General features: G+C 37.9%; 1 protein-coding gene across 5 annotated transcripts in view; it reads right to left on the bottom strand.

Annotated features, from left to right (window-relative positions):
* Positions 1 to 1,142: 1,142 nt before the first annotated feature.
* MARF1 (meiosis regulator and mRNA stability factor 1) overlaps positions 1,143 to 16,699 on the bottom strand; it is a 28,974-nt gene continuing 13,417 nt past the window's right edge. For 4 of the 5 annotated variants that reach the window (XM_075436227.1, XM_075436232.1, XM_075436230.1 and 1 more), the window contains exons 12-27: positions 14,982 to 15,160; positions 13,923 to 14,003; positions 13,331 to 13,567; positions 12,445 to 12,564; positions 11,920 to 12,095; positions 11,469 to 11,689; positions 10,585 to 10,727; positions 9,122 to 9,255; positions 8,414 to 8,616; positions 7,684 to 7,911; positions 6,650 to 6,880; positions 6,326 to 6,538; positions 5,499 to 5,559; positions 5,267 to 5,407; positions 4,062 to 4,232; positions 1,143 to 3,530 (exon numbers count right to left, since the gene is read on the bottom strand). In XM_075436227.1, coding sequence (XP_075292342.1) covers positions 3,298 to 3,530; positions 4,062 to 4,232; positions 5,267 to 5,407; positions 5,499 to 5,559; positions 6,326 to 6,538; positions 6,650 to 6,880; positions 7,684 to 7,911; positions 8,414 to 8,616; positions 9,122 to 9,255; positions 10,585 to 10,727; positions 11,469 to 11,689; positions 11,920 to 12,095; positions 12,445 to 12,564; positions 13,331 to 13,567; positions 13,923 to 14,003; positions 14,982 to 15,160 — 2,772 coding nt within the window. In that variant the 3' untranslated portion in view covers positions 1,143 to 3,297. The remainder of the gene's footprint in view (positions 3,531 to 4,061; positions 4,233 to 5,266; positions 5,408 to 5,498; positions 5,560 to 6,325; positions 6,539 to 6,649; positions 6,881 to 7,683; positions 7,912 to 8,413; positions 8,617 to 9,121; positions 9,256 to 10,584; positions 10,728 to 11,468; positions 11,690 to 11,919; positions 12,096 to 12,444; positions 12,565 to 13,330; positions 13,568 to 13,922; positions 14,004 to 14,981; positions 15,161 to 16,699) is intronic. The other variant, XM_075436231.1, reaches the window with a different exon arrangement.

The following is a 16,699-nucleotide window of genomic DNA, read 5'->3' as shown; positions in this document are numbered from 1 at the left end:
AACCAGTGAGACAGTCAGCAGCAGCTCATCCAGCTCTTTACTTTTGTCCATAAAGCTGTGAGATGACACAACAGTCCAATTTAGTCAGATTTTTTAAAATTATTTTGTTAGATTCTGAAGTAAAGTTCATAGCACTCTAGTGAAGCTGCAAAGTAACTTGCGTGTCAGACTTGTAGTTCCAGGACAATTACTATCTTCAGCAAGCTGGAAAACAAGGCTACTCAAAAGTGACTTGTTTACTTTATCGCACAGTAACACCCACATGACATTCACATCAATCTTCACATTTCAAAGTGAGACTAAAACTCAAGAGGAACACCTTACTTCCACCTGTGGCATCTACACTCCTTTCTTCATGTTTCTCTTTAGGCTGATAAATAGTAGTTTCTTTCTACAACAAACTGTCAACATTAGGTTGTATGAAGAGCTCTGGAGCCCTCCGCACAGGACAGAGCTGGAGCTGTGGGAGTGGGGCCAGAGGAGGCCCCAGCAATGATCCGAGGGCTGGAACCCCTCTGCTGGGAGGAAAGGCTGGGAGAGCCTGGGGAAGAGAAGGCTGCGGGGAGACCTTAGAGCAGCCTCCAGCACCTGGAGGGGCTGCGAGAGAGCTGGAAAGGGGTTGTAAAAAAGGCAGGGAGTGACAGGACAAGGGGCAGTGGCTTCAGCCTGAAAGATGGTAGATTCCGATTAGATAAGCAAGAAATTATTTACTATGAGGGTGGAGCAACCCTGGCCCAGGTTGCCCAGGGAGGTGGTCGATGCCCCATCCCTGGAACCATCCAAGGCCAGGCTGGACAGGGCTCTGAGCAGTCTGAGCTGGGTGAAGATGTCCCTGCTCACTGCAGGGGGGTTGGACTAGATGACCTTTAAAGGTCCCTTCCAACCCAAACTCTTCTATGATTCCAAGAGCAGTAAGAGATATTGAATACATCTGCTAACAGATTAATTGCAAAAAAAAAAAAAAAAAACAGGAAAAGCCTCATTCTCCAGAATGAGCAGGTTGTGGATTTATGGTGTTTTTTTATCTTCACTAAATTACAAATTTTAGCTCTCTGCTCTGTCTGGATAATTAAACAATGTGACACAGCAAGTTAAGGATCCTAGGACAGGGGTTTTTTCAGGTCTTCAGACAAGGACAAGAGTTACACTTGCTTGAAAATTTTATTGACACAACTGTTTGGTCCCGACACACAAAACAGCACTTGAGCCACAAAATAAAGTGTCCAAACAAAGTCAACGGCTAAGAAAACAATTTTTTCTTCCTCCCACTCCAAGAAAAAGATAGTGCATAAATCGAGGGCTTCAGTGACTTCTTTTTTAAACAGACATGAATCTGTAGTAGTACATTTAATTGTTAAAGAATTTCATGGTTGTAATGCTTTTAAATCTGTAAGTCACATCATTCATTCAACCCTTTGGATAAAAAAATATATTGCAATTCACTTAGCTATTTTGTTACACTATGAACACAACTTCTCAAAAGTATTATTCTATTACTTTCAAACAGCGATTTCATCAGCATCACACATGAATCCAGAAAAGATATGCTGACCTCCATAAATGGTATAACTACCACACTCCCTCTGACAAATGCCATATTTTCCTCTGAAGCAAAAACCTGGTTTTCTTCAGTACTCCAGATGACTTGTAGCTGCATCTCATGAAAATAATTTCAGGTTGGTCTTTTCTCCAGTGCATGCTCTTCTGAAACAAACTTTACCAAACTTCAGGTGAAAGCAGATGTTCTTGCATTTAATCATTGAAAGCATTCCAAGAAAGCTTACTTCTAAGTTGCTCTTTCTATAGCACTATGTCTGTAGAGGTTTACTAAGGACTCAAAAATACTGTGCCACAATGCTCAGAAAAACTTCCAAGTGTTTCTCTGCATTCCCAATGGCTATAACTTCACTACTGGTAATACTTGCTTAAATTTAAAAGTTTTTACAACAAAATCTGACTAGTAAAATCCTGTCTATAGCCATTATTCAGTGGCATTTCCCGTTGCTGGCTGAGAAATTAGAGCCCATGTTCCATCCCTTGCATAATACAATAGAATCCACCTAAAAAAATGCTCAGCTGGCCAGTGGAAAAATCTCTAGTACAGGTTCTTTCAATACTACAAGCAATTTATGTGCTGTCTTGCAAATACAACCCATTGTAAATGCCACGGTTACCCAGAACGGGTATAAAGTCTCACACATTAGACATTTCTGCTAACTAGAGTTAAGGTCATCCACTGACTTAACCTCTTTTCCAAAGCTGGCCCTTTCAAAAGCCAACACAAGACACCACAAATTGAAAAAAGCTTCCAACACTAGGAGTAAGTTTTAGAATAAAAACAGACAGCTAAAAGATAGCACATCAAAGAATAAGCTTCCCATTTACTGAACATGCTTTAAAATAGAAAACAAGGTTAAGCAGAACAACCTTCGCATTTCCACATGTAGATAGAACTTTCCTTACAAGTGGAAATAGCATCAATACCTTCCATCAGAAAACATTTTAATAAGAACTGCTCCATTACCTGTAATTTATGCATTAAATGCATATTTCAGAAATATTAGAATCTTCCTAACTTCATTTCTAGACACAATAAAATGTGTGTCTGTATCTTAAACTCATGACACCACGACAGTCTTTTCCTTAACCAAATCCATGCCAGACTGGAACCAAATATAAAAGGGAAGCTTAAAGCATCAATGTCAAAAGCTCCTAAGTGGAACTGAAAGTTACAGAACACATTTAAAACAAGTTTTACAAAAAATACACATAATCTTCTACAGACATCTTCAGACAAAATATTTCCCAATGCAGTTACAAGTTATCTGAAAGGTCAGAGTACAGTTAACTCCCTCACTCTCGTAATTTCAGATCAGCAAGGCTTTTGAAAGACAGATCATGCATTTTATTAATACTGCCTGAAACAATACCAGTAAGCAACAGCCTATAGAATACAATATGCTAAATGTATGATTACACCACCGCCAAGGCTTAAAGAAAATAAAATCTGTTCCGGTTTAGCTGAATTAATATTTTGCTTTTACTGAACACACATTTATGAAAAACTGTAAAATTTAAGAATAATTTAATGAATACCAGAATTTTTTTTCAAAATAATAGAAAAAAATCTGTTCTGCTAACAACTGTGTTCAGTGTAAAAGGAACAAAATCTTCATGGAATACATTAAATACAAATTAATTCTTTTAAGCCTTTCATTAAAATACATAAGGGCTAGCAAAGAGCTTTACTTTGTGCAGAGTCCATAGGTATTTGTCTTTCACACTAAAAAGAAAGAGTTAAAGCTTGGTTACAGGTGCAAGTGAAAAGTTTGCTGCCAATTTCACCTTGTTTTTGTGTTGCTTTTTGGCTGGGCTGTCCATTGCTTCTTTGTTAAGTTGGGTTTCAGAGGGCTGACAGGGAGGCACTGAAGCATTCTCTGTGGTGTTAGATACCACAGAACCAGAGGTCAATTTTTCTTGAGCCGTGATAACAATTCTCTGTTTTTCTTCTTCTGTTAAAATCATTATCTCTAAAAAAAAAATTAGACAACTCTATTGATGCTCTGTTCTTGAAAAATAAAGAATATTCCTATGGTAATAGGAAATAAAGTATTTAAAAAGAACTTGCCAGCCTGATTTGAAGTCAGAAAATGTGTCATGTTCACCTTTGCAGCTGATGTGATTTTTGCTTCTGGCTCTATCTTCATCATGTATTATTTACAACGTTTAATTTAATTCTCACACATTAAGTCTTTCAGTGCTCAGAAAAGCGCTATGAAATTACTGTAGTGAAAAGGTTGCTACAGCTTAACAAAAAGCAGTTTTAGTGGTGTATAAGGTCCCTATAAAATTCACCCCAGAGAATCACAGTAGGGTACTTACAGTCAGTACTGAAGAGTTTCTCATGGAAACCACCTGCATTTCCAACACACCCCATTGTGTGATACATATACATGTGTACTTAAGTGGAACTTTATATCATTAACCATCTGTTTGAGGCTTTACTTTCCAAATTCTATGAGTTGTCATCCATAAGTAATACAACACAGGCAAACTCTTACCAGAGAGAGGTGCAGGGCGTTCCTCAAACTGAATGAGGTCTGCAGACTCAAGAACCACTGGATCAGGTCTCAGCTGTGGGGATGGTAGGCAGGAAGGAACTGGCTCACACAAGAGGTCAACGGGAGATGTATTTGTGAGGCAAAGAAGTTCTTGCTCAGTTTGATTAGAAACTACAAAAATAAGGGAACATCTTTCAAAGTATCTATAAGCTGTGAAGGTGTCCCTATTTCAGAGTGGCAAATTTAAAGTCTTCAGATGTGATTCTGAGGATTTGAGAGCTATGCCATATTTGAAATACTAATATCAAATTAATTTAATTAATACTAACTAACCTCAGATGTCATTCAAGAGTTACTTTGCTGGATCAAGAGTATCTAATTACAATACAGCACAGAAAGCAATAGTATGTTCAACCTATTACTTGCCTGAATAAATATACCCCTATAGTAAAATCTGCTATTTGCCAAACTTGAGTAATACAAGAAAAGCTGAGGAAACAAGTCCTGCAGGAAGTCTTTAACAGAGAAGGACCAGTTACCAGACAGCTCCCCAGCAGACATACCAATATCGTATCAACTATTTACGTACTAACACATTCATATGTGAACATGAAGCTGAAAATTTCAAACTAAAGTGACTTGCCCTTATTAAAAGGGAGAAGCCTAGACGTCTGAAATAGTAACCCAAAGAACTATCCCATAACTTCTCCAACCTGCAGCTAGCAAAAGAACTGGAGATCACAGCAAGATATGAACTATGCAGTCACCTTTTTATCTGGAGACAGATTTATACCATGAGGATTGCCATTATTTGCAAATACGTAACACTACAAAACCAACAAAAACACTGTAAGAGCACTATATTCTCATCAGAATACAGCAGACAATTCTAGCAGAAGCTGCTGCTGACCATCTTATTAGCTTTATGTTTATAGACATTAATTTTCACTAAAATCCATAGGAAACAGTCTCTAGCAGCTCTCTATATATATATACACACACTGACAGATGAGGACAAAAGGTGCCCTTGTCAAGATGACACATGCTTAACTATATACTCTGGGAGAAGTACAACAGCTTTCAAGCCATAAAACATTTCTACAGAAGTTCAGACCAACTCACACAGCTTTCCCCATGCTGCTTCGATTAGTCTGCTTGTTTCCCCTAAGATAATAAATTTCTTATATAAATCAATTTTGCATTACCATTGCTAGGTGTTCCTAGACTTAGTTTCATTGATGAAGTGGATCCTGGGGTCTCCATAATGTGTCCATTATTGTCAGCAAGTTGATTTCCATGATCATCCACATGATCAGCAGGGGGAAAACTAGGTGAGCTAAAACGAGCTACAAAAAGGCAAGTTTGTTTGGTTCATTTACTCAAGTCACTTAAAGAAAAAAGAAAACTAAGATACTGCTCAAAATCAAAATGTCTTACTTTTCATATCATTCTTTAGTACCACAATTCTCTTATGGCCATGTCCTTTAATCCAGACCACCTACAGAGCAAAAAAAAGCAGAATTAAACATCAGCACATACTAAGCTAAAAGACTAAAGCAGTTACTCGCTGCCTTTCATCTAGCCTTGCACTGACATTATTTCTAGAAGTAAACCAAATTATATTGCTGATTTGTACTACACCACCTAACTAAAAGCTTTGTCTCAAAATAACTGATGCCAAAGGCCAACTACTGGGCTAGAAAAGATACTAACTATATATTAATAAAACTATGTTTAAACATGGAGTTGCAAAATTGCATTTTGTCACTCTCCAGAAAGATTAATTTAATTAAAGAAAAGCTTACAGCCATAAACTGGATCCTAGAGCACTTAGCACATGTGGATGATAAGAAGATGCCACAGCAAAATTCCACCATGGGGCACTTCTGACAAGGTCCCACAACTCTTCAGTCCTAAAACCAATAATCTACCCTGACCAAAATGAAGCTTCAGTACTGTACAGGCGTTCATCCATCCAAGACAGAATTAAATTATCGCCCTTGATAAAGATGCCAAGGATGTTTGTGGCCTCACCAGGAACAGTTCTTAAGCAAAATTTGACTAAAACATGTAAAAAAAGTATTTTCTTTTTCTTATTACATAGTCCAGATTTCTCAGAAGCTATTAAAAATATAACTGCTATAAACCTCCTTGGAGAAGGTAGTTATTCCAGTAATTCATACCAATTAACAGAAGCCACAGTTGTGTATATTTTTAATCCATGCAGAAATCTCAACATAATTATGCAAAACAATTCTTCACACCTGTGGAATTGCTCCCAAGAGCTCTTCTAAATTATTGCATCCATACGCTTTAGGCTGCAGCACTTCTCCTGTGTATTTGCTATATGCTACTGGGAACTCATGAAGAAAAATCTGTTGATAATGGTAAGTGTGAAGTAAGGACCTTACATTCTTTGCAAACATATACAGATTTGTAAGCTTCACACATTCTTCTGCTGCACCATTGGTAAAAACCTATTAGAAGAAGAAAAAAAGAAATAGTTATAGAGCACATACTTCAGTATCCTCTAGTCAAAATCTTTTCAAAGTAGGTAACCCACCAGAAAGGAAAAAGAGCTTACATACCTCAACCAAGTAAGGCAGACTCTTCAGGAGTTCAGTTAAGGTCACAAATCCATATTCACATGGATTAAGCGAAGTACTGTGGATTGCTTCATAATGCTGTTTAAGCTGTTCAACAGAGAGAAAGGATGTTCCATCACAGGACATCAGCAAGACTAGCAATTGGGCAGTCAGAGTCCGCAGAGATTTTCTATTTATCAGCTGAATTTGCTTGCCAGACTCTGTGTCAACAACCTAGAAAAATCAATTGGGAATGAACTTAGGGACAGAGAAGAGATCAATTTATAGGTAAGCTGTGTACCTGGGGTTTATTTGAGCATAGCTGTATCTGACATTATATACCAGCATCTGATACTCCCCTAGCCAAAAGCATACAGGATAAAGAAGCTTATTACATGGAAAATTTTACTTTAAAAATACAAAAGCTGTGTAGCAGTTTCTGTCCACATGGCAGACATCATTTTACTCTTTGTTCCAAGCCGGCTGGAGCTGACTGAGCTCCAGCCTGAAAACCAGCTGCTAAATTAACAGCATTGGAGCAACTAAACTAGTATGCCCACGTCCATGTAGATGTAAACTTTCTTTTCCACTGACATAAGACCTTCTATGTATCTATATTCAGAGTCAAAGCCTTAAACCACATATTCCTTTTTTAATCTAAAACATTAGGAGACTGATTACTACAGTTATCAGGAAATTATTGCTTTTACATAGTTAGAAGTCAGGTGGGAAAAAACCAATTTGTATTGTTAAAATAAGTACTATAATACAATCTTTTACTTATTATTTGCTAAACAAGCATGACTCATGCCAGAGAAAGCTGAAAAGTCACAAAAGAACAAAGATATCATAGGAATATAAAAAATACATTTTAAATCCCTTTGGAACTCCACTCCCACCCTCCATCCCCACTTAATGAAATATTGTTTCATGAGTACAATATTAAGCACACTGAGACCTGTAATTTGAGACAGGAAATTCCTTAACACAACATTACATACCTTTTAAAGGGATAAACTACAATGATAAAAGATTACCTTTACAACATGGCAAAGTTTTTGCATTAAAGCTGGAACTGAGCTAACATCATAGTCATGAAGACGCAGTGAGTATCCAAATGTTTTGCTGTATTCTGTCAGTAAATCAGTCATCATAAGGCAGTTGTCTTTCTGAGACCGCAGCAGTTTAACAAACTGGGCAGCAACTGCTTTGACTTGTTCCACCTCTGTGAGCGTGAGAATTTTCTCCTCCCCACATTCCAATACCTTCAAAACAGAAACTACACTTTGGTAAAGTGATTTCCCTAGTCTAGACGAAAAAGTGTAATCTGCAACTAAAATTCAGTGCTTGCCAAGCAATCATGTGCTATATAGCAGGGCTCAGCTACCTCAAAAGATATCTGTACAGCAAGCAAAACTATGTAGTTTCTGAAATACAATAAAATAGCCAATTAAGTAGTTACTAAGTTTTTTAAAGCAAGTTTAACAGAACTTTAATGAAACTTAGCTTTAATTTTGACACATTGAATTTTGTAAACGTAATCCAAATTAGAAAACTTGAATTTGTTAACAAACTTATCCTGAATGTGCTGAAAACCTTGGAACATTTTACCAGAATAGCTGTATCAAAGACTTTCTTAAATACAGCTGTCTAACATTAGAGGTGCACAGTTTATAACTCACATTAAAGTTAATATAACCCCTGCTGAAACAGTTGTACAGATCTCCAAAAAAAATCTTCAATACGGCTTAGGATTTTAGAACTTACAAGCAAGACATCTGGTATGGCTTCAAAGAGGTCAAGTAGTTTTGTAAACCCATAGTAAGCAAGTTTACACTGACGACCAAAGTGGTGGTGATAAGAAGGAATAAATTTATTGAAGGGCATTCGAAAATGGGGCTGATGACGCAGTAAGTCTACGACCTCTTTAGAAAATTGTTTGGTTCTTTCAACTTCTTCTTGTGTACGTTCTAAAATTAGAAAACAAAGCAAGAACTATGTACCAACACACTTCTAAAATGCAACAGAAAATACAGTGACTGATTTTCAGCTTAATCACATATCACACCAAGTCACTATTTTCTTCTACTGCTGAAGACCTTTACTAAGCTTACATGTTTGAAGTCCAAAATAAGCAGGTGATCAGTACTTCAGAAGATATGACATAGCTAAATATGTTGGTATTTCTGCTGTGTGGAAACAACCCCTTCTCTAATCATTCCGCAGAAACTTTACCTACATGCAGAAGTAGTAACATTACTTGTGTTTTGCCATCTGCTTTCCTGTCTGTTCCATTATAAGTGTTCCTAGAATGACACATTCTTTATTTGTTGGAAGTTGATAACTTAGTTATAAAGGTAGAAACACAATTGTCAAAAAAATCCAAGTCACTCCTATATACTTTAGTTAGCACAGTTTTAAAATAGTCAAAGAACATTTTCTGCGGCAACAGGAAGAATCTGTACCTGGACATACCTCTTTTGGGAATACAAATTACCATTTCATTGTCTTGCTGTGACAAACAGACAGTTGTATCTGGAATTTCTGATATAATATCAGCCAGTTCACACACTCCATACTCAGTAACATCCCAGTCCTTAGAGAAACACCTGAAAGTTTTTTAAAAAATGTATTACACAATTATTAATGCATGCTGTATAGGCAAAAAAAATTTCTAAGTTGAAAGAATAAGCCTCAAATACTAAAAAAACATAATTACATTTGCAACACTACTAGCACGTAAAACAATGGGGAAAAGTATTCTTAATTAAAATTATCAATTCTAAGCAGAAAACCAAGATACACTGATGGTTCACATGACACTGGAAGAAAAGAGCTATATATAACAACTAGTGGATGCCTCAAACTAGTTATGGTAAGTGACAACACATAGTAGTATTTTTCAAGCTCAGGTTTTAAGTGATTTAACAAAATGTAATTAGGTTATACAGCTCCACATGGCTACGCTTTCTACAGTCTGCATTTGCTTAACTGTTACAGACACATGCTGCTCTTAAACAACATTAGGTCTCAAGAGAAGGCAGATCCTGGAAAACACCCTATTAAGGTTCACAGCACTATGTAATGTATTGAAACATATTTTACTCTCACTGCCTCCTCAACAGGAACCTCTCAGAAGCAAGAACTCTTCACACATATTCTTACTCAACACATGCACAGAATTGACTACAATGGACATGCACATTTGGTGGATTTAGAAACAACCAATAATGTGTTTTAACCAATAGGGGAAATAAGTAGAAGCATGCATTCCCAAAAAGGATCTGTTGGTACCTGCAGCGCAATAGCACACACACAAAGGCAGACCACAAATAGCAGTAAGATGCTATGGTTTCCTCAAAGCATATCAATTACTACTTTCTATCTTCATATTAAGGAAAGCATAATTCTTGGTTCTTCCAACAACAAAAAAAAGGGACAAACATCACCCTATTTTATTTTTTTTTTTTTTACCATGCTAGAACAGAATTTTCTTCCTGACAATAGCAAGACAGGTATTACCCCTCATTTTTGCACCATTGCTAGACATTACTCTATTGAAAATCAGTCCATTTCCCACTAAAGAAAGCCTAATACTGAATTTTCCCTTTATTGTTAATGTGCCATGACCTACTTGCTTAAATCCAGCCTTGCAGTCATGGCTTCAAAGAGAACTAATTAAATACAATAAACCATTTCAAACTCCAGTAAAGTTAAATTAACCTAGTGCTAAAGGAAACAGTAAAGTCTGCCAGAGCACTTTTAATTTTTGTTTTCATTAGCAGTTTGAACTTTGACATGATAATGAAGAGGCAATATAGTTGCCGCAGTTTTATAGCAAGATTTAAAGTGCTGACTTCTCTTGCACTACATTTTAAAGCTACCGTTGATAAGACATGCCCTGCACAGTTGTTCTTGTTTCATCAAAGATAACTTACCAGTGATAAGCCTGTAAGAATTCCCTCACAATAACTTGCTTGCTGGCCTGGGATTTGAGAAGTTTCAGCAAGTCTTGAGTAAAGCGCTTCACTTGAGCTCTGTGCGTTAGAGTTAACAAGCGTTTGGAACCCATACCAAGAACCTGAAAGAAATTTTTATTTGATCACTCACATCTATCATCCTCAGTAAATTCTTTTACAAGATATTTAGAAGCCAGTTCTAATACGGGTAGGCTAGAAATAAAGGATGTAATAGAGACAGTGTTTGGAAAGGCAGCCTCATGAAGCCTTAGTACAGGCAGCACTTCCTGTACTAAGGCATGTATCATCAAAAAATTAAGAAATGCTTCCCCTACAAGTGCTACTGCAACTATTCCACATTTGTATTGTAATTTTAAAATTGTACAACCAACTGGTGTTCAAAGTAGCAAGCTAATATGACCATAGTGTTTCTTTTAACATAACGCCACATGACTTACTTCACGCAGAAATCCTTGAAGTCACAGGCTACACATCACAACCTAGCTTATAAGCACTCCATATTTGCTGTGTTCTTACAATAAACAGCACAATTAAAACCTTTAACCCAAGCACTATCCACAGGCTAACAGCAGCTTCAAACTTTATTCCAGAGGCTTAGATTAAATAAAGAGTTAGTTTCCCCAGAAGCTGTTTTGGAAGGGTGGTGTCAATAAAAAACAACAGAACAGAAACATCATCCCAAAAAAGATGACAATTACACTCCAAGGTTCAGTTAACCATTTCTTTCAAGGTGGAACAGGTAATTGCATAGTATCTATCATGCAATACCAACCAGTAATTCAAAGAGTTAAAGATACAAGTACAATTTGCCAAGTTAAAAGGAACAATTCTATATAACTCACTTGCAGTACATGAGGCACTGCTTCTAGTAGCTCCATTAATTTAGAATATCCGTAGTCAGACACACGGCATTGTTTTGCAAAGTGATGATGGTATGTGGGGATGAATTTACTGACAGGTATGACGCAGGACGGTTGGCTTTTAAGTAGATCTATCACTTCTCTACTGAACTGAATAAGTTGTGGATTACCTACAGGGCTCTTAGAACGCAGAAGCCAAGGATCTACAAAAAAAAAATCATATTACTGAACCTTTCACTAATGTTCTTGCACTAAACACTGCACATCATTTATGACAGGCTAGAGCACAGGACGAAAAAAACAATGAACCTTCAAGCTACAAGTTCCTTTTGTAAAAAATTTAACAATTATACAAGATGTTTACTTTATGCTACTCTTTTTTTTTTAGCAGAAAGATTAGTTCAGAGAAAAGGTTTTAAATAGAAATATTTACCTGTAGTAGGAGGTGGTGGTTTGTTATGTATCCATTTAATAACTTTAATGCCATTTTGAGCAGTGGCAATGTTAACTCCGGGAACACAGGTAATGAGATGTTCTAAAGGAACACCACCCTGGCCTTCTGGCACCATTTCAAGATCATTGAACTCTGACATATAACAATCAGGAAAACTTTGGAAGAAAAAAGCTTCTGTTATACACTAAAATACCACTAAAACAATTGTCCTAAACATATTATTATTTTGAGCCACTTCCTGAGTAAGAGGCTTCAACAGCTTACTAACATCACAGAAGTCTTCATAAAATGCACATTTTAAATAAGCATGTCTTTTTGCTCAACGAGAATTCAAAAAGTAGTAATTTCATCAGGGACTTCTTTGCTATAAAAGATACCACCTTACATAAGAACTAGAGTTTTTATACAACAGGTAGTTTCAGAGCATTACAACAGCTATCAATAAAGTTTTGAGTCTTTAACCTATCAGCCCTTACACTAAAAGCCTAAATTAAAATACTTTACCTTAGTAAAGGCACAGTACCCTCATGTGTCTGCAGAAGACTGTGAACTTGGGGAGCAAATGTCTTCAGAGACAAAATCACAAAAGGAATTCTGTAAGAATCTGGATCAAACTCATGCTCACTGTAAAAACGAGAGGCTGAAGTTTAGATGCTCGTTCTACATATATGTATGCCTGTGCTCACATACACACCCATAGTAAGCATTATACTATATGCATATGATATACTGCTAGTGATAATACCACTATGTACAGTCACAAGCAACTTCCATCTTTTCTTCATAAAAATTAATACAGCTACAGCAAATTTCCAGAAGACAAGCAACATTTAGAAGACCATGTTTTTATTATCATTAGATTAGAACTTTCAACTTAAATTTTAGCTGCACATACTAGAGTGTTAACAGTGAACGCCTAATAACTGCTCTAGTCGCACAACCTGGCTGCTGTTGAATAAAACAAAAAACTTAATATATCGCTTCAGGAAATCTTCAACCCAGTACGAATCACTAAGTGTAGCTGAAGGACAAAGAAGAATCACCAGTTCCAGCTATAATTCTGTAATAAAATTCAGGCTAATAGAAACCTCCACTATGTATGACCTTCCTATACAACCAGAGGAAGGCAGCGCACCTTTCAGCTTCTGCTTAAGAGGTATTCAATCTTGGCAGCTGTGCTAGAATACAATAATCTTACCTGAACAGATGATCCATGAGAACTGCCTAGAAAATTCACTGTGCCCTCGCACTGTTTTCTGTCTTGTAAACGCATAAACAGTGACTGAAGCATGCTATACGAACATACATACATCAACTTTAATATACTTGTAAGCATTAAGAGCTGTTCAAATATTTTGTAAGATTTTATAGTATTATATACACAGCTTACATCAAGTCTTTATTCAGGCAATGCTGCTTACAAACAGGCTCATGATATTCCAACTCTTCAAATATTATAGGACTACAGTTTGCTGATGAACCATCATGTGACTGTGAAGATCCCAATGGACTCTGCCGGGCTTGGCTGCTGGGTAAAAGGCACACCAGCCACCCACTTCCTTGGTCACGGATTGCCACAGTATCCGTTAGCTTGTATAAGTCTGATACAATCAGCTTATGCCCAAATCTACAAGAAAAAATTGAAATAAATACACATTATAAACCCATTGAAGAGAATGCAGTAATCAGCATTTTTCTGTTCAAGAAACAGCAATATGCTAGAAACTATTCCATGCAAACTGTTAAGGTAACTAACCTATTCACCCCAAGGTAGAAAAGTGAAGTAAAATACTGGAAGTATAACCCTCTAAGAAAGGCCAGTACTACACTCACTGCCTCCGGATAGATAATATGCTGCAACATCCAACAACAAAAAACCTGTAACACTCCATTCTGTTACTTCCTATGATTCACTGTAAACAATCACAGAAGATCAGACTGTTTTTAGAAACACCAGAGAAAACCAACAACTGAGAACTTACTTTTTTTCATAGATTTCTGTGAATTTTAACACCGGCAGGCAACAAGCAGGTGCATCCTGCAGAATGGACATAGTTTCTGAGCTATAAAAGAAGTTTTGTAACATTAGCAGAAAATTAATCTGTTAGTATTAGAAGTAGGTAGTCTTCAGCCCAAAACTGGTGAGACATTTACAGATACAGTTTATTAACTATAAAAATAACAGGACAAATTGCACTCCCTTCCATGCCAGCACTACAAAAGTTGACACTTGGGGGAATGCAAGTAGTAACATTTTTGCTAACTCATCTAGGTAACATCTCTGAAGGAGTTGCATCACTCATAGGTGCTGCTAAGATTCTGAGCATCTACAAAATGTAACATTAAAGCTGCAGCATTAGAAGTTACCAGGCTGGTCTTTACATTAAGAACTTTGAACAGGCATAAACTAACTGGCAAGAACAAAATCAAGTTGTAAATTATACAACAGGAAGTAGTACATAATTGGACATAGTACATAATTGTACAATACCCTACACTCCAAGCACTATTTTCACTGGAGCTTTCTGCAAGAAATTAAGACAACTTTTTTCCTAATGCTTTCTTTCAGCATGGAAGAAAATGAAAGAAAATACTTGCATTGTCACTAACATCAGTATTCTAGTTCTATCATCCTCCATACAGAAAATGGAGATCAAACACCAACAGCATTTGAACTGTGTATCCCATCCTCAGAGAGGAGTTCCACATGCCCTTTCTTGGATGAAAGAAACTATGAAGATGCCTAGCGTAATCTTCACTCAGCTGCACAAACTAAGTTATTCAGGCATATCAGTATTATGAAAGAGTAGTGGTGAAACCATTAAACACTATTAAACAGATATCTACTCTCTTGAGATGCAATTTTGAATATAAGCAGTGTAGAAAAGCTAAACTGAAAACTAGCTTAGTCATATTTAACACATTCACCAGGTCGTAAGATAGATTTTATTTCCCTATCATCCCTTTGCTCAGTATTTTAAATCATCTCTCAGCTACTAAAATACATGCTGTAACAGTTAAGATGTCACAGTGCTTATTACCTGAGGAGAGAGAGCGATTTACTAGCAGCTCCTGTTGCTAATGAGACCTGGATCCTCTTACTGCCAATTTTGTATCTGTGAAGGCTGTTCACAGCACTGATTGCTTCTTGAAGATTCTCCATCTGAATTGTAGCTTTCAGCTGGTAGTCTGTATGAGGACTGAGCTCTACACTTTTTACCTGAAAGAAAGAACACACCTTATACATTTATCATAAAACATTTAACTCCAGGCAAGCCAACACAAGAGTAGCCCAGTCTTGCTTTGGCCAAGAACCAAATACAACGCATAAGGGAACACAGTATGGTGAACCACGGCCAACAGGACAACACAAAAAAGAACCAAGCGCAGTGAGCCCTGGCAAAGGAATATCATGGTCTTGCCTTGAACACAAGCACCATCTTCCCATGTAGAAGATAACGCCATAAGAATGTCAGCCACAGATCAGACAGAAATAGGACTACTACAGAAACGACATCTCCTTGCATAGTTGGCTTTTTACTCCTTCACACCCTCCACATCTGTTTTTGATCACCGATTCAAAACAGAAACTCGGGTTTTACTGTGATTTTTAAGCTGACCTTAGAAATTCAGCTTTACAGTTTAGAATCATAGAATGCTTTGGGTTGGAAGGGATCTTTAGAGGTCATCTAGTCAACCCCCTTGCAGTAAGAAGGGATATCTTCAACTAGACCAGCCTGCTCAGCACCATCTAGCCTGGCCTTCAGTGTTTCCACAGATGGGACCTCCACTACCTACCTGGCCAATCCGTTCCAGTGTTTCACCACCCTTACGGTAACAAATTTCTTCCTTATATCTAGTTTAAATCTACCCTCCCTCAGTTTAAAGCCATTACTCCTTGTCCTACTGCAACAAGCCCAGGTGAAAATGTTTTCCCTGTCTTTCTTATAAGCCCCTTCAGGTACTGGCAGGCTGCTCTAAGGTCTCCCCACAGCCTTCTCTTCTCCAGGCTGAACAGCCCCAACTCCCTCAGCCTGTCCTCACAGGAGAGGTGCTCCAGCCCTCTAGTCATCTTTGGGGTCCTACTCTGGACCCGCTCCAACAGTTCCATGCCCTTCTTGTGCTGGGGCCTGCAGAGCTGGATGCAGTACACTCCAAGTGGGGTCTCACTAGAGCGGAGTAGAGGGGCAGAATCACCTCCCTCGACCTGCTGGCCACGCTTCTCTTGATGCAGCCTAGGATACTTTTGGCCTTCTGGACTGCAAGTGCACATTGGTGGCTCATGTCAAGGTTTTCATCCACCAGTACCCCCAAGTCCTTCTCAGCAGGGCTGCTCTCATTCCCTTCATCCTCCAGCCTGTATTGACACTGGGGGTTGCCCCAACCCAGGTGCAAGGACCTTGCACTTCACCTTGTTGAACCTCATGAGGTTCACACAGGCCCACTTCTCAAGCTTGTCCATGTCCCTCTGGATGGCATCCCGTCCTTCTGGTGTCTCAACCGTACCACTTAGCTTGGTGTCATCTGCAAACTTGCTGAGGGTGCACTCAATGTTACTGTTTAAGTCATTGATGAAAATGTTAAACAGCACCAGTCCCAGTACAGACCCGAGGGACACCACTTGTCACTGGCATCCATTTGGACATCAAGCCATTGACCACTACCCTTTGGCTGCGACCTTCCAATCAATTCCTTAGCCACCGAACAGTCCACCCATCACGTCCATGTCTCTCCAATCTAGAGAGAAGGATGTTGTGGG

Source organism: Opisthocomus hoazin, chromosome 15 (genome assembly GCF_030867145.1).
Source record: "Opisthocomus hoazin isolate bOpiHoa1 chromosome 15, bOpiHoa1.hap1, whole genome shotgun sequence".
NCBI lineage: Eukaryota > Metazoa > Chordata > Aves > Opisthocomiformes > Opisthocomidae > Opisthocomus > Opisthocomus hoazin.
This window is presented reverse-complemented; position numbering and strand designations above follow the sequence as displayed.